At 47.5% G+C, this 23,831-nt stretch overlaps 1 protein-coding gene across 4 annotated transcripts in view; it reads left to right on the plus strand.

Annotated features, from left to right (window-relative positions):
- NBEAL2 (neurobeachin like 2) overlaps positions 1–23,831 on the plus strand; it is a 231,804-nt gene that overhangs the window by 182,890 nt on the left and 25,083 nt on the right. For all 4 annotated transcript variants that reach the window (XM_082257949.1, XM_082257950.1, XM_082257952.1 and 1 more), the window contains 6 exons: positions 8,531–8,638; positions 12,177–12,272; positions 15,848–15,972; positions 18,340–18,480; positions 18,564–18,694; positions 22,443–22,552. In XM_082257949.1, coding sequence (XP_082114075.1) covers positions 8,531–8,638; positions 12,177–12,272; positions 15,848–15,972; positions 18,340–18,480; positions 18,564–18,694; positions 22,443–22,552 — 711 coding nt within the window. The remainder of the gene's footprint in view (positions 1–8,530; positions 8,639–12,176; positions 12,273–15,847; positions 15,973–18,339; positions 18,481–18,563; positions 18,695–22,442; positions 22,553–23,831) is intronic.

Genomic DNA, 23,831 nt, shown 5'->3' on the forward strand with positions numbered 1-23,831 from the left:
TTGAGGGGTAAAAAATTTTTGCTAGGAAGGGAGTTTTTTTTTGGGGGGGGGAATTGTGCTGGGAGTATATGTGGAATGAGAGGGTTTGTGCTGGGGGGGGGGGGGAATTTGTGCTAGGAGGGGAAATTTGTTTGGGGAGGGGGGTTGGTGCTAGTTGGGCTTGTTTGGGGGGCATTTTTTGTGCTAGGAAGGGGCTTTTTTTGGGGGGGGGGGGTTATGCTAGGATGGAGGATTAGGGGAGGGGAGTTTGTGCTGGGTGGGGGGAGAGGGGATTTGTGCTTGGAGGGTAAATTTGAGGGGTAAAGAATTTTTGCTAGGAAGGGAGATTTTTTTTTGGGGGGGGGGGGGAATTGTGCTGGGAGTATATGTGGAATGAGAGGGTTTGTGCTGGGAGGGGGGGAATTTGTGCTAGGAGGGGAAATTTGTTTGGGGAGGGGGGTTGGTGCTAGTTGGGCTTGTTTGGGGGGCATTTTTTGTGCTTAGGAAGGGACTTTTTTTTTTGGGGGGGGGGGGTTATGCTAGGATGGAGGATTAGGGGAGGGGAGTTTGTGCTGGGAGGAGGGATTTGGGGTGGGGGGAGAGGGGATTTGTGCTTGGAGGGTAAATTTGAGGGGGTAAAGAATTTTTGCTAGGAAGGGAGATTTTTTTTTTGGGGGGGGGGGAATTGTGCTGGGAGTATATGTGGAATGAGAGGGTTTGTGCTGGGAGGGGGGGAATTTGTGCTAGGAGGGGAAATTTGTTTGGGGAGGCGGGTTGGTGCTAGTTGGGCTTGTTTGGGGGGCATTTTTTGTGCTAGGAAGGGACTTTTTTTTTTTTTTGGGGGGGGGTTATGCTAGGATGGAGGATTAGGGGAGGGGAGTTTGTGCTTGGAGGGTAAATTTGAGGGGTAAAGAATTTTTGCTAGGAAGGGAGATTTTTTTTTGGGGGGGGGGGGGGAATTGTGCTGGGAGTATATGTGGAATGAGAGGGTTTGTGCTGGGAGGGGGGGAATTTGTGCTAGGAGGGGAAATTTGTTTGGGGAGGGGGGTTGGTGCTAGTTGGGCTTGTTTGGGGGGCATTTTTTGTGCTTAGGAAGGGACTTTTTTTTTTGGGGGGGGGGGTTATGCTAGGATGGAGGATTAGGGGAGGGGAGTTTGTGCTGGGAGGAGGGATTTGGGGTGGGGGGAGAGGGGATTTGTGCTTGGAGGGTAAATTTGAGGGGGTAAAGAATTTTTGCTAGGAAGGGAGATTTTTTTTTTGGGGGGGGGGGGGGAATTGTGCTGGGAGTATATGTGGAATGAGAGGGTTTGTGCTGGGAGGGGGGGAATTTGTGCTAGGAGGGGAAATTTGTTTGGGGAGGCGGGTTGGTGCTAGTTGGGCTTGTTTGGGGGGCATTTTTTGTGCTAGGAAGGGACTTTTTTTTTTTTTTTTGGGGGGGGGGGGGGGGTTATGCTAGGATGGAGGATTAGGGGAGGGGAGTTTGTGCTTGGAGGGTAAATTTGAGGGGTAAAGAATTTTTGCTAGGAAGGGAGATTTTTTTTTGGGGGGGGGGGGGAATTGTGCTGGGAGTATATGTGGAATGAGAGGGTTTGTGCTGGGAGGGGGGGAATTTGTGCTAGGAGGGGAAATTTGTTTGGGGAGGGGGGTTGGTGCTAGTTGGGCTTGTTTGGGGGGCATTTTTTGTGCTAGGAAGGGACTTTTTTTTTTTTTTTGGGGGGGGTTATGCTAGGATGGAGGATTAGGGGAGGGGAGTTTGTGCTGGGAGGGGGGATTTGGGGTGGGGGGAGAGGGGATTTGTGCTTGGAGGGTAAATTTGAGGGGTAAAGAATTTTTGCTAGGAAGGGAGATTTTTTTTTTGGGGGGGGGGGGAATTGTGCTGGGAGTATATGTGGAATGAGAGGGTTTGTGCTGGGAGGGGGGATTTGGGGTGGGGGGAGAGGGGATTTGTGTTTGGAGGGTAAATTTGAGGGGTAAAGAATTTTTGCTAGGAAGGGAGATTTTTTTTTTGGGGGGGGGGGGGGGGAATTGTGCTGGGAGTATATGTGGAATGAGAGGGTTTGTGCTGGGAGGGGGGGAATTCAGCAGGGATTTGTACTGGGAGGAGGGGGGAATGTTTGCTTAGGGTGTAAACATGCAGAGAGGGGGGGATTTTTGCTGCCACATAATCGCCATACATCTTGGGGGGGGGGGCGCAATTTGGCATGTTCAACCTGGGCTCTAAATTACCTTGTCCCAGCACTGGGCTTATGGAATGAATACAGAGATCTGTGTTCCTAAATAGGAGGATCCCTGTGTTCATCACTGACAGAACAGCGGTCTGCCGTGTTTACAACGGCAGACCGCCAATCTGTCTCCACGGGGAGCGATCGCGGGTGCTCGGCGACAATCGCGGCCACCGGACCCATAGATCAGCATCCCCCATGGCGAGTGGGGCGGTTATGCACGCCCCCACTCAGCGACGTACGGTTATGTCGTTTCACGGGACAGAGCCGACCTGCTGCAGTATATGTACTGCTGGCGGTGGGTAAATGTAAGGACTCATTCTTGCTGGTAGTTGGTGTGAAATTGTGTGAATGTATCAATGCAGCGCATGTTATCTCCGCATGCACAGCTCGGATTCATTGAATGAGTTTACCAAAAAATGTAAATTTCTCTAGCGCTCATCGACAGACGTAGTCCTCGGTGATACACCACCTTCGGGTTATGTTACCTCCGCAGGAGCAGGACTAGACAGGAAATTAAAAAGCTCTGGCCACACCCTAGGGGCAGTCCCAGAGGGTATATCCTCTCTCTCTCTGCCTCAGCAAATCAGTTATTTTCTGTCTAGTTAGGAGTAAGGACCTAGATACCTTGCTGGGATCTTAGGTCCTGGCAAGAATTTTTTCTTAAAGGATTTTTTTTTAGACAGCTTTTTTTCTCCAGTGTTCCTGTGAGATCTTCAAGCAAGAAAGCTGAACTGGGCGACGGGCTGGATGTTGAGATCCGGTGGTCACCCCAGTTCAGCCTACGAGCGCGTGCAGGCCATAGCTCCGCGCTGGGTCGGCCGCGACAAAGTCCCATTAAAAGGACTGAACCCGCGAGTTAAACGTCTCGCTGAAACGCCAAAGACCATGAGTCACGGCGTTCGTATCGGTCGACAGCCCTCCCGCCCCGGTGGAGAGGGGTACTGTCAGGAGTTGGTGCCCGCCTGGTTCCGGTATGGTGAGTAGTATGTTCCCCCTTTCCCTCTGACGGGTTTTGTGGTGAACGCGGGCCCCTCTCGGTATGGTAAGAAAGAGTCCTTTCTATCCTATAACATGTCACAAATCCTCCTACTTTGAGTGTGATTTTATGTGTACAAAAAGCCAGGAGGCTTGGTTTGGGAGCTAACAATCTATTGTATACATGTTTAAAAGATGTAATCTGTGGCATTCTGGGAATCTTATGGGTAAGTATAAGCTACCTACCAGTCAGAAGCCACGGACATGTAGACTGCCTTCCAAATCAGATCTCCAGCTATTAGCAGGCCTCCCGAACGGCCACGCGGTCCGCCAGGGGCCGATACCGCCAACCACGCCATATCCCCAGGCAGAGACAGTGTTGTGTGCAGCACACCGACATTCAGCAGGCCGCCGCCATTTTTTCTTGCAGGATCGCACGAGCCGCCATTTTGGCGTAGCCTCGTGTCTCCAGCATGGGGGCGGCCATGTTTGAGGTGATCCTACACCTCGTGGAGCTTGGGGGAGGCGCCGGAAGGCGTGCAGAGGGGCGGAGCCGCCTCCTTTCTTCCTGGGCAGCCAGCCAAAAGACTTCCTGTTTGTCAAGACAGCGCTGTAAGCTGTTGCAGTTTAACTCTGAGCATCAAGTGGTGAGCCTGGGGGTCTATCTCTCTCTCTCTCGATCGATAGGGATCCCTAAGCAGGTAACACTAAGGGGCTTTTTTGTGGCGCTGGGGGTCAGAAAAAAGAAAAAAAAAAAAAAAAAAGTTTTTTTCTTTACTTTTGAATTATATTATCCAGGAAGTAACTGGAATTATCATGGACCCTGCCACACATATTCCCCCACCTGTTTCCCTCGAGGGGGCCTCGGGACCCGCCGGTGCACAGAGTATAGAGTCATTTACAGCAATTTTGGAGTCTATGGTGGCTCGGGTGGAGGCGGCCTGTCAGGGACGGGGGTCAAGGAAGCGACCCCCGCCTACCCCTATACCATCTGACACCTCTGACTCTGATTCAGAGATGGTCACTGCAGTTGCAGGTTCCTCTGCAAGGGCTGTTATCCCAGGTAAAGCCCCCTCAGACAGTGAGGAGGACGCTTCTTCTCTTGCTATAATTCAGGAAGAAGCATTGGTGGACGCACTAGTTGTGGCAGTGCAAGAAACCTTAAAACTTGAGGCTTTACCGGCAGAGGCAACTGAAACAGAGAGGCCTTTTGGGACTAATAAGCCCATCAAGATGGCGAAGGCTTTTCCGGTACCTAAATGTTTTGGTAATCAGATTAAAGGAGAATGGGAGCATTCTAAACGTACCTTTACTATTTCCAAGCGTATTGCTAGACGCTATCCGTTTGGGGAATCCATCATTAAGAAATGGACGGTACCACCAGTCGTGGATCCACCTATTTCCAGGCTGAATAAAGCCACGGTTATTCCAGTGGAGGACACTTCGTCCTTTAAGGATCCGGTGGATCGAAAGATAGAAGCAGAGTCCCGCACTATCTTTTCTCTGATAGGGTCAGCATTTAGACCAGTAATCGTTATTGGTCTAGTTTCCCAGACACTTACGGAATGGGCGAAGATGGTACGCCAAGATCTTAGGGGAAAAGATATTCCCCAGGAGACATCTGATTTGATGGAACAGATCATACAAGGGCTACGGTTTATCTGTGACGCAGCCTTGGACACTACTCCCCTATTAGGTCATGCATCTAAGTTAGCAGTGATCCTCAGACGTGTGCTGTGGTTAAAATGCTGGTCAGCTGACCTAGGTTCCAAAAAGACCTTGACCAATCTCCCTTTTCAGGGGAATCGTCTATTTGGGGCCAACCTAGATGAAATCATTAAGGATGCCACTGGGGGCAAGAGCACTTTTTTGCCACAGGCTGCTAAAGCTAAGGGACCTCGCAACAAGCGAGGACCTTTCTTTACCGCCCATAAAGGGCGCCCGGCTGGTACAAGCGGGAAAGGCAAGACTCCTCCAGGAGGGTTCAAGAAGGGCTGGTCGGACAAGCAAAGGACCAACCCAGCCAAACCCGAAGCAAAGGAGTACACAGCCTGAAGGTGCGCCCCCACCCGGTTTCAGGGTGGGGGGACGTTTTCACCGGTATTCAGGACATTAGATCGAGCATCAACCACTACTACCGGTGCGATTCTTCCCTTCCAACATTTAAGTACTACAGGAAGCGGTAGTTACCGTTCCCTGAATAGATCTTTTCCTTTACCTTTTCCTAAGATTAGTCCCGATACCTCACAGGAATCGGATCTGGTTGACCAGATAGGCCAAGTAGCCTCTAGTCGGGTGACTTCGGTCCCTGAGGTTCAACCAGAAAAGATCACCTTTCCTGATAACTATCAGGTAGCTGATAAATGTGTGGGAACAGAAAACGACCAGACTTTCTCGGATGGTCGGGGCCAGATAGCTCTAGGGACGCCTGGTTCAGATCCAATCAGCGCCAGTGGTCCTAGAAATTCTAGGCTGGCCTCCTCAAGCCGGCCTGGCCGACTTGGACATGCTAGTCGCAGACGTTCCGTGGGAACTTCGTCTCAGGGAGTGTCTGTGGTCTCAAGGACCAATTTACCATCATGCTTTACAGTCGCTGGGTTTAATGGCCTGGCCATTGAGACCCAAGTACTGAAGGACAGAGGGTTGTCTACTTCAGTCATTCCTACCCTTATTAAAGCAAGGAAAGCGACTTCCAGCAAGGTCTATTATCACACATGGAAGACTTATATTGCGTGGTGCGAATCTTTAGGATTTCCTCCACGTACCTATTCGGTGACTCGAATATTGGCCTTTTTACAACAAGGGGTTGAGCAGAAGCTAGCCTTGAGCACCATCAAGGGTCAAGTTTCAGCATTAGCAATCTTCTTTCAGAAACCTTTAGCTACCAAGTCCTTGGTGCGGAATTTCATCCAGGGGGTGCGGCACCTGGCTCCTCCAGTCCGCGCGCCCTTACCGCCTTGGGATCTTAATTTGGTTTTGTCGGTTCTACAGAAACCTCCTTTTGAAAACATCAGGGAGATTCCCTTGCTTACTTTATCCCAGAAAGTGGCCTTCTTGGTGGCTATTACTTCTGCTCGCAGGGTGTCAGAACTGGCTGCATTATCATGCCAGTCCCCATACCTAGTGATTCATAGGGATAAGGTAGTACTTCATCCTAAGCCATCTTTTCTTCCCAAGGTGGTTTCAGATTTTCATCTGAATGAAGATATTGTACTACCTTCCTTGTGTCCTCAGCCCAAGCATCATCGGGAACATGCGTTGCATTCCTTAGATGTGGTTCGGGCAATCAGGGTATACCTGAAGACTACGGAATCGTTCCGTAAGACGGATTCACTTTTTGTGATCACGGATGGCCCCAGAAAGGGGTTGCCTGCATCTGCCGCGACCATTGCCAAATGGATTAGACAAACGGTGGTACAGGCTTATTCTATTAAGGGTCAGAGTCCTCCGTTCCCTGTTAGGGCGCACTCCACTCGAGCGCTCAGTACTTCCTGGGCCTTTCGCCATCAGGCGTCAGTGGTCCAGGTATGTAAGGCGGCCACCTGGTCGTCAGTACATACCTTTACAAAATTCTATAAAATTGATGTGACGGCATCGGCGGATGCCTCATTTGGCCGCAAGGTTTTGCAGGCCGCAATTTGAGGAGACCGGTGGTCTACCTCGAGGGTTTTTTTCTGTTTGAAAAAAAAAAAAAAAAAAAATTGTTTTCTCTTTTTTTGTTGAGTCTCATCATTAAGGATGAGCATTGTAAACTTCTAGTTGGCACCGGTTGGGCCTTCTAGATTGGGATTTGATTTCCATTTTCCCACCCCTCAGTTGTGATACTGCTCTGGGACGTCCCGAAGGTGGTGTATCACCGAGGACTACGTCTGTCAATGAGCGATAGAGAAAAATGGATTTTTGTAAAATCTTACCGTAAAATCCTTTTCTCTTAGCTCATTGACAGACGTAGTCCCCGCCCCTCTGTTTTTTTGAGTTGGGTTAAAATCTCTAAAGACTGCTTTTTCACATAACTGATTTGCTGAGGCAGAGAGAGAGAGGATATACCCTCTGGGACTGCCCCTGGGGTGTGGCCAGAGCTTTTTAATTTCCTGTCTAGTCCTGCTCCTGTGGAGGCAACATAACCCGAAGGTGGTGTATCACCGAGGACTACGTCTGTCAATGAGCTAAGAGAAAAGGATTTTACGGTAAGATTTTACAAAAATCCATTTTTTTTTTTTTTTTCAGAATTGTCGCTCTTTTTTTGTTTATGGCGAAAAAAAAAAAAAATCGCACAGGTGATCAAATACCACCAAAAGAAAGCTCTGTTTGTGGGGAAAAAAGGGCATAAAGTTTATTTGGGTACAGCGTCGCACGACCGCGCAGTTATCTGTTAAAATAACGCAGTACTGAATCGCAAAATATGGCCTGGTCTTTAAGGGGGGGGGGGGGAAATCTTCCGGTCCAGAAATGGTTAATGACCATTTTTTGCGAAATGGCACTGCGTTACTTTAACTGACAATTGCGCGGTCATGCGGCGCTGTACCCAAACAACATTGATGCCCTTTTTTCCCCATAAATAGAGCTTTCATTTGGTGGGATTTGATCACCTCTGCGTTTTTTTTTATTTTTTGCGCTATAAAAAAAAAAAAAGAAATTCTGAATAAAAAACAATATTTTTTACTTTCTGATATATCATTCCCAATAAAAAAAATAAATAAAAAGGCCAATGTGTATTCTGCTTCATATTTTTGGTAAAAAAAAAATTGCAATAAGTGTATATTGATTGGTTTGCGCAAAAGTTATCGTGTCTACAAACTAATGGAAAGATTTGTCATTTTTTTTTATTTTTTTTATTTTTTACTTGTAATGGTGGCAATCTGCGATTTGTAGAATTTGAGCAAATGGTTAAATGTAAGGACTCATTCTTGCTGGTAGTTGGTGTGAAATTGTGTGAATGCATCAATGTAGCGCATGTTATCTCCGCATGCACAGCTTGGATTCATTGAATGAGTTTACCAAAAAATTTAAATTTTGCAGAATATACAGCCTGGTGCTACATAACTAAGCTCCAACTCATGCTGAATAAACTAAATATTAATGTATCTTAAATAGAAAACCATCTTTAGATAGATTTTTACTAAAATAAATTTGATAAAAATCAAAAAAATCTGATTTTAAATTTTAAAAAAATCCTTTTTTTTTTTTTTCATTTTTTTTTTTTTTTTTTTAAATAATCGATTTTTATTCAACTTGTTAAGGAAAACGCGTTTTCTTTTCTTACTAAATTTTTGTAATTTTTATAATTTTATTATTTTAAACCCACAACATGTAAATTAAGCCTTAATTTTATTTTGGTGTGCCACATTCAGGTGCGGAATAAAGTCTACTCCCGCATCCTCGGCTTACACCCCCCCAACCAGTTTCTGATTGGCAGTCGTTCTCCGCAGGAGCTTCTCCAAGCCTCGGGCCTCACACAGGTATGTACGCGCACCGTCTCAGTATTTTGGGGGATGGGGATTGAATGTCGGATTTGTTTTTACGCATTTTTTATTTTAAATGTAGATTTTCCTAAATCATTCTACTAATTAATGTATTCAGTTACTAAACCCACAACTGTAAAAATCTGTCTATGCAGTAAAGCATGCTTGTTATACTCACTGTGCAACCTATGGGGTTAATCCTGCTCATTGTGTAAAAAGGCTGTTTCATCCTGTCTTCTCTGATCCTCCCCTTCTTCCTCAGTCCCCAATCCATCTCCTGATAGAACAGAGCCTTGGATTCACTCTGCACATGCTCAGTTTGGTGTGTATTGCTAGAGAGTTATTTTTTATTTTTTTTCTTGAGAGGGTGCATGTGATCAGCACAGGGCCAATAAGCACTGTCCAGACAGAGGGATAGGGGTACTGCAGCCTCATAGGACAGTCAGAGTAGAATGAAAACTCCTCCTACAAGCTTTAACCAAACACAATACTATATACTGCTAATGAGAAAAGGTATTTAGCAGTTTTATATTTGCTAAAATATTTGCATTTCCATGTTCTGAATCCTGGGGAGATCAGATATAGTGAATGCAGAGTCCTTGGAGACCAGATAAAGTGAATGCAGAGTCCTGGGGAGACCAGATATAGTGAATGCAAAGTCCTGGGGGAGACCAGATATAGAGAATGCAGAGTCCTGGGGAGACCAGATATAGAGAATGCAGAGTCCTGGGGAGACCAGATATAGTGAATGCAGAGCCCTGGGGAGATCAGATATAGTGAATGCAGAGTCCTGGATTTAGTAACACTTTAAACTGTCATGTTTCAGGACATAGGGCACTGAGTGGGTGGGGGGGGGGGGGTGTTGCAATGTAACGCCCTTTACATTCGTGGTCAGTGGGAAGAATGTCCCTTACATTGGAGGTCAGTGGGAAGAATGTCCCTTACATTGGTGGTCAGTGGGAAGAATGTTCCTTACATTGGGGGTCAGTGGGAAGAATTCTCCTTACATTAGGGGTCAGTGAGAAGAATGTCCCTTACATTGGTAGTCAGTGGGAAGAATGCTCCTTACATTGGAGGTCAGTGGGAAGAATGTCCCTTACATTGGTGGTCAGTAGGAAGAATGTCCCTTACATTGGTAGTCAGTGGGAAGAATGTCCCTTACATTGGGGGTCAGTGGGAAGAATGTTCCTTACATTGGTGATCAGTGGGAAGAATGATCCTTACATTGGGGGTCAGTGGGAAGAATGTCCCTTACATTGGTAGTCAGTGGGAAGAATGCTCCTTACATTGGGGGTCAGTGGGAAGAATGTTCCTTACATTGGTGATCAGTGGGAAGAATGTTCCTTACATTGGAGGTCAGTGGGAAGAATTCTCCTTACATTGGGGGTCAGTGGGAAGAATGTCCCTTACATTGGTGATCAGTGGGAAGAATGCTCTTTACATTGGTGGTCAGTGGGAAGAATGATCCTTACATTGGAGGTCACTGAGAAGAATGTTCCTTACATTGGTGATCAGTGGGAAGAATGTTCCTTACATTGGTGGTCAGTGGGAAGAATGTCCCTTACATTGGAGGTCAGTGGGAAGAATGTTCCTTACATTGGTGATCAGTGGGAAGAATGCCCCTTACATTGGTGATCAGTGGGAAGAATGTCCCTTACATTGGTGGTCAGTGGGAAGAATATCCCTTACATTGGTGGTCAGTGGGAAGAATGCCCCTTACATTGGTGAGCAGTGGGAAGAATGCTCCTTACATTGGTGGTCAGTGAGAAGAATGTCCCTTACATTGGAGGTCAGTGGGAAGAATGTCCCTTACATTGGTGAGCAGTGGGAAGAATGCTCCTTACATTGGTGAGCAGTGGGAAGAATGTTCCTTACATTGGTGATCAGTGGGAAGAATGCTCCTTACATTGATGGTCAGTGGGAAGAATGCTCCTTACATTGGTGGTCAGTGGGAAGAATGCTCCTTACATTGGTGGTCAGTGGGAAGAATGTTCCTTACATTGGTGAGCAGTGGGAAGAATGTTCCTTACATTGGTGATCAGTGGGAAGAATGCTCCTTACATTGATGGTCAGTGGGAAGAATGCTCCTTACATTGGTGGTCAGTGGGAAGAATGCTCCTTACATTGGTGGTCAGTGGGAAGAATGTTCCTTACATTGGTGATCAGTGGGAAGAATGCTCCTTACATTGATGGTCAGTGGGAAGAATGCTCCTTACATTGGTGGTCAGTGGGAAGAATGCTCCTTATATTGGTGATCAGTGGGAAGAATGCTCCTTACATTGATGGTCAGTGGGAAGAATGCTCCTTACATTGGTGGTCAGTGGGAAGAATGCTCCTTACATTGGTGGTCAGTGGGAAGAATGTTCCTTACATTGGTGAGCAGTGGGAAGAATGTTCCTTACATTGGTGAGCAGTGGGAAGAATGCTCCTTACATTGGTGGTCAGTGGGAAGAATGTTCCTTACATTGGTGGTCAGTGGGAAGAATGCTCCTTACATTGGTGATCAGTGGGAAGAATGCTCCTTACATTGGTGGTCAGTGGGAAGAATGTTCCTTACATTGGTGATCAGTGGGAAGAATGTTCCTTACATTGGTGGTCAGTGGGAAGAATGTTCCTTACATTGGTGGTCAGTGGGAAGAATACTCCTTACATTGGTGGTCAGTAGGAAGAATGTTCCTTACATTGGTGGTCAGTGGGAAGAATACTCCTTACATTGGTGGTCAGTAGGAAGAATGCTCCTTACATTGATGGTCAGTAGAAAAAAGGCTCCTTATATTGGAGGTCAGTGGGAAGAATGCTCCTTATATTGGTGCTCCATTCTGGCATCTAAAAAGATTATGGTGCTATGTCTGTTGCTCTTCCAAGTGGCGTTGGCCCCAGAACTATACGGGCACCATGAGAGGTGAGGTCAATTGGCCAACGGTCAAGAAACATCTAGCAAGCCCTGGAAGAACTCTTTAATGTAATAGCTGATCTAGAGCAGCCATTCCCAATCAGGGTTCCGCGGCACCTTCAGGCTGCTCCAGAGGTTGCTTCTTGGTAGTACCTGGATAATTCTGAGGCAAATGCCAGTTGGCGGCGTCGGCAGATATTACACCAATGATCTTTTTTTGCTGTCTGTAAGGGCTGACATTCTGACCACAACTGAAAGAGGGGGGGGGGGGGGCGTTCTTCTCACTGATTCCAAATAAATTGGTTTTAGCAAGGGTTCCCCAAGACCTGAAAATGATAAGAGGTTCCTCTGTGGTTAAAGAGATTGAGGGAGGCTGATCAGCAGTATCTGTAGTTCTTCAGTTAGGATAGATCTGTTTCTCAGAGGTTTGTCTCTTTGTTGTTCAGTTAGGTGATAAGGATACATTTGATACTGGTTGATACATTTGTTTTTTTACAAGTTAGTTTTTTTAGACACAAAATCCAAATGTTTAGAGTCTGTATATTGCAAGTTTAGGTGTACTTTGACCATTAAGAATGCTGTGTGCTGGACTTTTCTTGACTTGAAGTTTTGCACCTCTTTGATTTTCTTCTCGTCCCCCAGAAATGGGTGTTTAGGGAGATCTCCAACTTTGAGTACCTGATGCAACTGAATACAATTGCTGGGAGGACCTACAACGATCTGTCTCAGTATCCAGTGGTGAGTGCCAGACAGAAAGTCCCATCCTCTTCCTTTTTTTTTAACCGAACATAAATGGCGTGAAGTAGGAAAACGTACAAGTGCATCTCAAAAAATTAGAATATCATCAAAAATTTAATTTGCACTGAACAAAATTATAAACTCGACACTTTTTTGTTTTTGCCCCCATTTTTCTTGAGCTGAACTCAAAGATCTAAGACTTTTTCCATGTACACAAAAGCCCGATTTCTCTCCAATATTGTTCACAAATCTGTCTAAGTCTGTGTTAGTGAGCGCTTCTCCTTTGCCGAGATAATCCATCCACCTCACAGGTGTGGCATATCAAGATGCTGATTAGGCGGCATGATTATTGCACAGGTGTACCAAACCAAAAATAGTGCAATGCACCGATCTCCTGCGCTCTAAGAAGTGACCTTCTGATCAGCTTGAGCCACACACGCGCCCATGCACAAGACCTTACACTTGGCTTCTTGAAGCTTCAGCCTTGCTGCCCCTTCAAGACCAGGGTAGTCTGGGACCACTACAATCAAAAAACAAATACAAGGGCGCACCAGCCTAGCGCATTATCCTCCATAAAACGCTTTATTGAATGAAGAAATAAAAATACTCTCAAACAAGTATGTGCATATCAAAGTATTGTGTTGCCGTCAGCGTCAGAAAAGGAAGATGTACCGTCCTCAAAGGCTTGATATGGCTAACACGTTTCTAGGCTTAGCCTCTTCCTCAGAGCCTACAGACCATGCTTAACCACTTGCCGACCACTCACATTGAGGGTACTGCGGCAAAGTGGTTTGTTATCGTCCAGCGACGTAGACCTACGTCGCTGGACTCCTCCCCTTGTGGGCGGCGTGCGCGCACCGCCGGAGGCTCACTCCCGCTGTATTCAGTCACAGCGGGAGTCGGGCCAGGGGAGGAGCGGCGGTGATGACCGATCGCCGGGGATCGAGCGTGGAGATCCGCCCGCTTGTGTAAACAAAGTGGGCGGATCTCCTAAGTGACAGGCAGGGACAGATTGCAGGATTCAGCATAGCTCAACATCCGATCTGTGCCTGTGTCACTCAGTCCCCTCCCCCCACACACGTCAGTAAACACCAGGCATACATTAACCCCTTGATCACCAATAAAAGTTAACCCCTTCCCTGCCAGTGTCATTTTTACAGTAACAGTGCATATGTATAGCACTGATTACTGTAGTAATGTCACTGGTACCCCCAAAAGTGTCAAAAATGTCAGTCAAGGGTCCTATCTGTCCGCCGCAATGTTGCAGTCCCGCAAAACAAATCGCAGATCGCCGCCATTACTAGTTAAAAAAAAAAAAAAAAAACAATAAAAATTACAAATTTCCCGTAGTTAGTAGCTGCGATAACTTTTGCGCAAACCAATCAAAATACGCTTATTGCGTTTTTTTTTTTTTTTTTTTACCAAAAATATGTAGAAGAAAAAAAATTGGCCTAAAATGTTAAAAAATTTAGATTTTTACTTTTTTTTTGGGGGGGGGGGGAATTTCATATAAATAAATGTGAAAAATATTGTTATTTTTTCAAAATTGTCACATTTTTTTGTTTATAGCGCAAAAAGTAAAAATCGCACGCACAGGTGATCAAATCCCACCAAAAGAAAGCTCTCTGGGAAAAAAAGGACATAAATTTAATTTGGGTACAGCGTCGCACGACCACGCAATTGCCCGTTAAAATAACGCAGTGCCGAATCGCAAAATATGGCCTGGTCAGGAATGGGGTAAAATCTTCTGGTCTTAAAGCGGTTAAAAATACGCTCATTGAGAATTTTTTTGTCAAAGACATGTAGCTAAATACATTTTGGCCTAAATATATGACAAAAATTGAATATATTGAATATTTTTTAACTGTCAAAGTAGAAAAATGTTATTTTTTTTCAAAATTGTCGCATTTTTTTATTAATATCGCAAAAAATGAAAAGCGCAGAGGTGATCAAATACCACCAAAAGGAAGCTCTGTTTGTGGGAAAAAAAAGGACGTAAATTTAGTTTGGGTACGGCACTGCATGACCGCGCAATTGTCAGTTAGTCGCACAGTGCCGAATCGCAAAAAGTGGCCTGGACGTAAAGCAGGAAAATCCTCCGGTGGTAAAGTGGTTAATATACTCCAGTGCTAACTGCTTGGCATGGAGCTCAGTGGAAACCAGAAGTTCACGAGGGTAAACGTCGCTCCCTCATATTTTCGTTTTGTTTAACGAAAAAGGAATTGGTTTTCGTTAGTGGATGTTGCTTTGTTTTCTGAAACGCCTTTGGAGACGGCTTATGGTAGAGGAATGAACATTCAATTCACGGGCAACAGCTCTGTTGGACATTCCTGCAGTCAGCATGCCAATTGCACCCTCCCTCAAAACATGCGACATCTGTGGCATTGTGCTGTGTGATAAAACTGCACATTTTAGAGTCGGCCTTTTATTGTGGCCAGCCTAAGGCTGGCCATAAATGGGTAAAATTTCGAAAGAATATTCTTTCGAAAATCAGAGATTTCGTGCATTTTGATATTTGACGATGCCACCATTGATTTCGAAATTCGACCAACCAGGCCTTAAATTCCACCTCATTTTGCTACAGAAAAGAATTTGTGTGGCTGGGAATCTTCTTTTCTTTCCGGGAATTGTATTTTCTTGCAATCGTGCGCATTTATTTTTTAATTATATTTCTCGCACAATTCTCCCATCGTTGATTAGAAAATCGTTAGCTTTTCAAAAAATTTCCAACATGCCCAATCACTCAAAATCGATGACTGTACGAAAATCAGCTGTTGCTTCTGCCCACTAATGGTGCGAAATTCTAACGAAAATTCTTAGATAGAATTTTTCGAAAAAAAATGATTTCGAAATTTGACCCATATATGGCCAGCCTAAGGCACACCTGTGCAATAATTATGCGGTCTAATCAGCATCTTGATATGCCACACCTGTGAGGTGGATGGATTATCTCGGCAAAGGAGAAGTGATCACTAACACAGATTTACACAGATTGTGAACAATATTTGAGAGAAATCTGCCTTTTGTGTACATAGAGGGATCACCAGCAGGAGGAAGGAGGTCCCGATTCCTCTATATAGAGCTTCTTTATATCACTAGAGGGATCACCAGCAGGAGGAAGGAGGTCCCGATTCCTCTATATAGAACTTTAGAGGGATCTCCAGCAGGAGGAAGGAGGTCCTGATTCTCCTATTTAGATTTTTATATCACTAATGGGATCACCAGCAGGAGGAAAGAGGTCATATTTCTCTATATAGATCTTTATATCACTAGAAGGGGCACCAGCAGGAAGGAGGTCCTGATTCTTCTATATAGATCTTTTTATCACTAGAAGGGTCACCAGGTGGAGGAAGGAGGTCCTGATTCCCATATATAGATCTTTATATCACTAGAGGGGTCACCAGCAGGAGGAAGGAGGTCCTGATTCCTCTATATAGATCTTTATATCACTAGAGGGATCACCAGCGGGAGGAAGGAGGTCGTGATTCCTCTATAAAGATCTTTATATCACTAGACTGTTTTTTATTACTTTATATCAACGTTTATATTTGTTTTTATTCTTCTTCTTCTTCCAGTTCCCCTGGATTCTGCAGGACTATGTCTCAGAAACACTGGACTTGGATAACCCCGAGGTGTTCCGTGACCTCTCCAAGCCCATCGGGGTGGTAAACGAGCGGCACGCCCGACAGGTTAAAGAGAAGTGAGTCTTAAGACCAGCAAATGCTGAAAGCTAGATTCTTGACTTTATTATAGCAGCTGGGGTGGACAATAGAAGTCCAGAGATCTTGGAAGACCAAGAGCCTCCAGTAGATGAGAAGCCACAATTAAAGCACCGCTTCACCAACACTGAGACGTTCAGTTTTGGTATATTCTGCTGTATATTAACCCCATATAATGCAACCATTTTCCACCATGGTTAGGAGGAATCATAGGGTTCCTTCAGAGGTTGCTAGGGGTTCCTATAGCTGTGACTTTCCATTTGTTGATGCCTGCATAGGTCTAGGGCCAATGCAATTTGAAAGAACCGGTGTCCCAGCACCAGTGAGCTTTTAGGGGTGGCTTTCAGACCACCAATGTAAGTCATTTACACATGCTTCGACTTTAATGCACATTAAAGCAACTACCACTTCATGATGCTTTTTTGATGCTTTTCGGAAGCTTTAATGAAGCTTGGCAGATGCCCTGTGTGTGTGGTTGATTTTCTATTTGTTTTAAAGGACCTCAGTAGAATCCCAGCTCATAAGTACCTCCACTCAGCAGATCCCCAGCTTATTAGTTCCCTCGTTTGGCAGATCCCCTGCTCACTAGTTTACCCCCAGCCCTTCTGATCCCCCGCTCAGTAGTAACCTCCATCTCTGCTGATCCCCGCTCAGTAGTAGCCCCCAATTCTGCTGATCCCCGCTCAATAGTAGCCCTCAATTCTGCTGATCCCCGCTCAGTAGTTACTTCCAGCTCTGCTGATCCCCCACTCAGTAGTAACTTCCAGCTCTGCTGATCCCCCACTCAGTAGTAACTTCCAGCTCTGCTGATCCCCCCGCTCAGTAGTAACTTCCAGCTCTGCTGATCCCCCCGCTCAGTAGTAACTTCCAGCTCTGCTGATCCCCCCGCTCAGTAACTTCCAGCTCTGCTGATCCCCCCCGCTCAGTAGTAACTTCCAGATCTGCTGATCCCCCCGCTCAGTGGTAACTTCCAGCTCTGCTGATCCCTAACTCAGTAGTAACTTCCAGCTCTGCAGATCCCCCGCTCAGTAATAGCCCTTAGCTCTGCTGATCCCCCGTTCAGTAATAGCCCTTAGCTCTGCTAACCCCCTGTTCAGTAGTAGCCCCCAGCTCTGCTGATCGCCCACTCAGCAGTAACCCCCAGCTCCGCTGATCGTCTGGATTGCTGATCCTCCTCTCTCTCCGGTCCCTGCTCACCTCCCGCTATATTGCGCCCACGCTGCACCACGTGTGACATCAACTAGTTTCTCCTCCTCCAGTCCCCTAGCTCTGCTGATCCCCTGCCACTCAGTCCTCTCTCTCTGATCCCCGCTCATATTTCGCTTTAGCGTTCCTATGTTGCACACCACATGTGCCGTTTGCTAGTTGCTTTGCTCTAGTCCGGAGCCTGCTCACCTTCCTGCTGCTCTATGCTGCACACCAGATGTGATGTCTGCACCAGACACTCCCAGAATATATACAAATGAACCAGAAGTGACTGCTGATGACGTCTTTCCAGTTCACTTGTTGGTTTCCTAGTGCATCCTGGGATATCTCACACCTGCAACACCTCCAAAACAAAGCGAAGCGAACACTGAATTAAAGCCCCTCAACAGCTGCAGGTGCTGTTAGTGAGCATTGTTGTAGACTTCTATGGAGGCTTTGGAGATGCTTTGAAGTATCAAGAAAGCCATATGGGGTATCACTTGTGAAGTAAAGCAAACACAGCGTGTGAACAGGACTGTAAGGTAACCGTTTTATTTAGTGATAGGAGCTTAGATTGGCAATGCCGCATTTTGAAGCAAGTGTAAACAAGCCCTATAGGACATTCTTCCCAATGGCCACCCATTAATTGGTTTTAGTAAGTAAGGACTCCTAGAGACTTGGAAATTATTTCAAGGTTCCTCTGGGGTAAAAAGCTTGAGAAACGCTTCTTATAGCTCTCGAGGACCTTGGTGTGAAAGATCATGGTTCCTATGTCTGCCATTTTTCTGGAACATTTACTTTGGGGTGTCCCACTTTCCTTGGTAGGTGGGCAGGAACCCCCCAGGCTCCAAACTTGGATGGTGTTGAACCAAAGGCAGGCTGAGAGATGTTTCCATTGGACTCCTTTAAGTCATGAGCAGATGCCTTGGCCAACCACACACCAGTAGTGGTCATTTTTGGGTGAAATTGAATCTCTGGTACTTTATTGAACTATCCAGTGCTGAGTTCTTTTATTGACCATCTGAAATTTTTATTGATCATTATCAATTATTATTTTTATTGACAATCGGGTACTTAATTTGAACTATCCAGCGCTGAGCTCTTATATGTGTCTGTTTTTTCGGAAGAAGAGAGGGAGCTATTTTTTTTTTTTTTCTCTGCAGGTATGAGAGTTTTGAGGACCCCACTGGTACGGTTGACAAGTTCCATTATGGGACCCACTACTCGAACGCGGCAGGGGTGATGCATTATATGATTCGGATGGAGCCGTTCACCACCCTGCACATCCAGCTGCAGAGCGGACGGTGAGTGGAGGCGGGGCGTCTAATGAACTGGGCAGCAGTGGGTACTTATCAGTCTAATACATGTACTAATCCATCTTTTATAGGTTTGATTGTTCGGACCGTCAGTTCCACTCCATCCCCGCCGCCTGGCAAGCCAGGATGGAGAACCCTGTGGATGTAAAGGAGTTAATTCCAGAGTTTTTCTTTTTCCCTGAATTCCTGGAGAATGCCAATGGTAGGAGAACGTGGCTACTAAGGAAGACTCTGTGAGACTAGCCGTTAGGCAGGGGCAGTCCGTCCATTGGGGGCACAGGGGCGCCGCCCCCCCTATCCATGCGTCCGGCCCCCTAATCTACATGCAGGGCGCATGGATTCCAATGGGGATTTTTTATTTTTTTCAAGCACGTGATTGGAGCCAGAGGCTCTAATAGGCTTCAGAAAAGGGTGGGCTCGGGGCGCAGAGCCCACCCAGTTGTATGACAATAGAGTGAGACCCTTTTCCTGATTGGCTAAAAAGAGACGTGATTTTTCTGGCCATTGACCAGGAAGAGGGAGGGGACATACGGCCGAGGAGACTCACAGCGGCGCTCGGGGAAGGAGCAGGTAAGGATGCTGGCTGTCCGGCTGGGCGGGCAGCCAGCCATCTGTCCCAGGAGGGGGGAGGTAGGAGGAAGGGGGTGGTAGAGCAGTTGGTTTTGCTGCCGCTCCCCCCCCCCCCCAATTTTTATTCACCAGCCGCCACTGCCGTCAGGGCTGGGACAAGGGGTGGGCAGGACAGGCGACTGCCCTGGCGACAGTGGGGATTTTGGGGGGTGGTGGTAGAATGGATGATTTGGAAGGAGGGAATTGTACTAGGAGAGTGGATTTCTGTAAGGAGGGGGGTTTTGGGGGGAGGGGGGGGATTTGTGCTAGTAGAGATTATCAAAGAGATCTTTGCTAGCAGGGAAAATTTGTGGTTGGTGGGGGGGTTAGAGAAGTGCTAGTAGAGGGGATTTGTGGGGCATTTGTGCTGGGACAGAGGGTTTTTGGAAGAGGGGAGAGGATTTATGGTCAGAGGCAGTGGCGGCTGGTGCTCAAAATTTTTTTTGGGGGGGGCGCAAACAGAATAATGTAATAGGCATTGCTTTGTGACAAAAAACGCTGTAAAAAATTGCGTGACTTTGAAGTCACAAAAGTGTGAAAGGGGCCTTCAGTAATCAAGGTATAGTGTGCCCCCTTTCAATGCACAGTGACCAGCGTGCCCCCCTTTCAATGCACAGTGACCAGCGTGCCCCCCTTTCATTGCACAGTGACCAGCGTGCCCCCCTTTCATTGCACAGTGACCAGCGTGCCCCCCTTTCAATGCACAGTGACCAGCGTGCCCCCTTCAATGCATGGGGTTTGCCTTTCGGCCAATCAGGAAGCGGGTTTTCGCTATTGTCACACAATGGGTGGGCTCGGGCGCACTGCTCTGCGCCCCGGTTCCACCCTTTGCTGAAGCCTATTGGAGCCTCTGGCTCTAATCAGGTGATCCAAAAAAAAAAAAGCCCCATTGAACTCCGTGCATCCGGCGCCCCGCATGTAGATTAGGGGGCCGGACGCATGGATAGGGGGGGTGGCGCCCCTGCGCCCCCAACGCACCGGCTGTCACTGGTCAGAGGGGAAATTTTGATCCTTTCGAAGAATTGTGCAAGGATGGGGGAGTTGGTGAGGGGGAGGATTTGAGCCGAGAGGGGAGATTTGTACTGGAATTATTTTGGGGTGGAGAATTTTGGAATGTTTGCTTGCTTAGGAGGGGGGTAAGTGTGAAGAATAATGCTCATATATTTTTTTTTTGGGGGGGGGGGGGGAGAGGATTTTAGTGCTAATGCATTTTGAAGGGAGAGGGGAGGTGGGGGTCATTTGGCATCTTTGTCCTGGTGCTACTTGCCATGCAAGATCCAAATGTTTTCAACAGTGAGGCTTCCTCTTGGAGCTGCTTCAGTCAAGCAGGGCTGGGAGGTGGGCGTGTCAGCTTTGGTTTGTCCCCAGTACAGCAGAGCTTACATTTGCTTTTTTTCTGCTTCTCCCTCTCCCAATCAGGGTGCAGTTCTCAAGTTTTACCAAGAGATACGCTGATTGAAGGAGAGATAAACTTGTCAGTCTGCTATTTCTTCTTTCACTGTCCAATCACAGGTTAGGGCTGGGAAAGAGACCTGTAAGTGAAAGTGAAACTGTAGCACAGAAAAAAAAATGTAGAACTCCTTCCCTGCCAGACAGGGCTGAGCTGTGTAAACCTCGGGACCCTGGCAGGGGTCCCCTTTGCTGGCAAGAAGAATGAAATGTTGGGGAATATGGTCCTGTGTATAGGGTTGGTATACAGCGCATCCGGAAAGTATTCACAGCGCTTAATTTTTTCCACATTTTATGTTACAGCCTTATTCCTAAATGGATTAAATTAATTATTTTCCTCAAAATTCTACAAACAATCCCCCATAATGACAACTTGGAAGAAGTTTGTGTGATATCTTTAAAAATGTATTAAAAATAAAAAACGATAAAAAATCCCATGTACATAAGTATTCACACCCTTTGTCTTGACACTGAGTTGAGCTCAGGTGCATCCTGTTTCTGTGCATTGGAGTCCACCTGTGGTAAATTCAGTTGATTGGACATGACTTGGAAAGGCACACACCTGTCTATATAAGGTCCCACAGGTAACAGTGCATGTCAGAGCACAAACCAAGCCATGAAGTCCAAGAAATTGTCTGTAGATTTCAGAGACAGGATTGTATGGAGGCACAGATCGGGGGAAGGGTACAGAAAAATGTCTGCCGCTTTGAAGGTCCCAATGAGCACAGTGGCCTCCATCGTCCGTAAATGGAAGAAGTTTGGAACCACCAGGACTCTTCCTAGAGCAGGCCGCCCGGCCAAACAGAGTGATCGGGGGAGAAGGGCCTTTTTCAGGGAGGTGACCAAGAACCCGATGGTCACTCTGACAGAGCTCCAGTGTTTCTCTGTGGAGAGAGGAGAACCTTCCAGAAAAACAACTCTCTACTGCTCTCCACCAATCAGGCCTGTATGGGTGTGGCCAGACGGAAGCCACTCCTCAGTAAAAGCCACATGACAGCCCGCCTGGCACCTGAAGGACTCTCAGACCATGAGAAACAAAATTCTCTGCTCTGATGAAACAAAGATTGAACTCTTTGGCCTGAATGGCAAGCGTCATGTCTGGAGGAAACCAGGCACCGCTCATCACCTGGCCAATACCATCCCTACTGTGAAGCATGGTGGTGGCAGCATCATGCTGTGGGGATGTTTTTCAGCGGCAGGAACTGGGAGACTAGTCAGGATGGAGGGAAAGATGAATGCAGCAATGTACAGAGACATCCTTGATGAAAACCTGCTCCAGAGCTCTCTGCTCCACAGACTGGGGTGAAGGTTCATCTTCCAACAGGACAACGACCCTAAGCACACAGCCAAGATAACAAAGGAGTGGCTATGGGACAACTCTGTGAATGGCCTTGAGTGGCCCAACCAGAGCCCAGACTTGAACCCAATTGAACATCTCTGGAGAGATCTTAAAATGGCTGAGCACCGACCCTCCCCCATCCAACCTGATGGAGCTTGAGAGGTCCTGCAAAGAAGAATGGGAGAAACTGCCCAAAAATAGGAGTGCCAAGCTTGTAGCATCATACTCAGTAATACTGGAGGCTGTAATTGGCGCCAAAGGAACTTCACCAAAGTATTGAGCAAAGGGTGTGAATACTGTACATGTACATAGGATTTATTTCTTTTATCATTTTTAATAAATTTTCAAAAATTTCAAAACAACTTCTTTCACGTTGTCATTATGGGGGATTGTTTGTAGAATTTTAAAGAAAATAATGAATTTAATCCATTTTGGAATAAGGCTGTAACATAACAAAATATGGAAAAAGTGAAGCGCTGTGAATACTTTCCGGATGCTCTGTAGCTGTACATTCATGTCTATGGAGTTCTCACCAGAATTTCTCTGTTTCCAGGTTTTGATCTGGGCTACCTGCAGATGTCCAACGGGAAGGTGGATGATGTGGTTCTACCGCGATGGGCTTTGTCACGGGAAGATTTTGTCTGCAAGCACCGGAAAGCCATGGTGGGTTCACACTGGTGATTCCAGTCACAGACCTTCTATCCAGCATAGGCACTGAGCACTGATAACCTTCAGATTCAGAATAACCACTTGCCGACCGCAATATGCAAATACACGTTGTGGGTTGCAATTGGTTTACCAGGGTAATGGCTGAAGCTATCAGCCATAACCCCAGTACCGTTTTTTTCAGCAGACGGACAGTTTTCTCATGAAACTGGTCCAACATATGACTTTCTCATGAAACCGTTCCCCCTTCATCCCGCCCCCCTTCACCCCGCCCCCCCCTTCACCCCGCCCCCCCCTTCACCCCGCCCCCCCCTTCACCCCGCCCCTTCACCCCGTTCCCCCTTCACCCCGTTCCCCCACCCCTCCACCCCGTTCCCCCCCCTTCTTCACCCCGTTCCCCCCCCCCCTTCTTCACCCCGTTCCCCCCACCTTCTTCACCCCGTTCCCCCCACCTTCTTCACCCCGTTCCCCCCCCTTCTTCACCCCGTTCCCCCCCCCCCTTCTTCACCCCGTTCCCTCCCCCCCTTCTTCACCCCGTCCCCCCCCTTCTTCACCCCGTCCCCCCCCCTTCTTCACCCCGTCCCCCCCCTTCTTCACCCTGTCCCCCCCCCTTCTTCACCCCCCCTTCTTCACCCCGTCCCCCCCCTTCTTCACCCCGTCCCCCCCTTCTTCACCCCGTCCCCCCCCTTCTTCACCCCGTCCCCCCCCTTCTTCACCCCCCCTTCTTCACCCCGTCCCCCCCCCTTCTTCACCCCCCCCTCTTCACCCCGTCCCCCCCCCTTCTTCACCCCGTCCCCCCCCCCTTCTTCACCCCGTTCCCCCCCCTTCTTCACCCCCTTTCCCCCCCCCCCCCCTTCTTCACCCCGTTCCCCCCCCCTTCTTCACCCCGTTCCCCCCCCTTCTTCACCCCGTCCCCCCCCCCCTTCTTCACCCCGTCCCCCCCCCCCTTCTTCACCCCGTCCCCCCCCCCCTTCTTCACCCCGTCCCCCCCCCCCCCTTCTTCACCCCGTTTTCACCTCCTTCACCCCGTTTTCACCTCCTTCACCCCCTCCCCCCCCCCTTTTCCCCCGTCACCCCCTTTCCCCCCCTTTTCCCCCCCTTTCCCCCCCTTTTCCCCCCGTCACCCCCTTTCCCCCCCTTTCCCCCCCCCCTTTCCCCCCCCCTTCCCCCCTTTCCACCCCTTTTCCCCCTTTCCACCCCTTTTCCCCCTTTCCACCCCTTTCCCCCTTCATCCCCTTTCCCCCCTTCACCCCCTTTCCCCCCTTCACCCCCTTTT

Source organism: Pelophylax lessonae (genome assembly GCF_965119305.1).
Source record: "Pelophylax lessonae genome assembly, chromosome: 5".
Taxonomy (NCBI): Eukaryota; Metazoa; Chordata; class Amphibia; order Anura; family Ranidae; genus Pelophylax; species Pelophylax lessonae.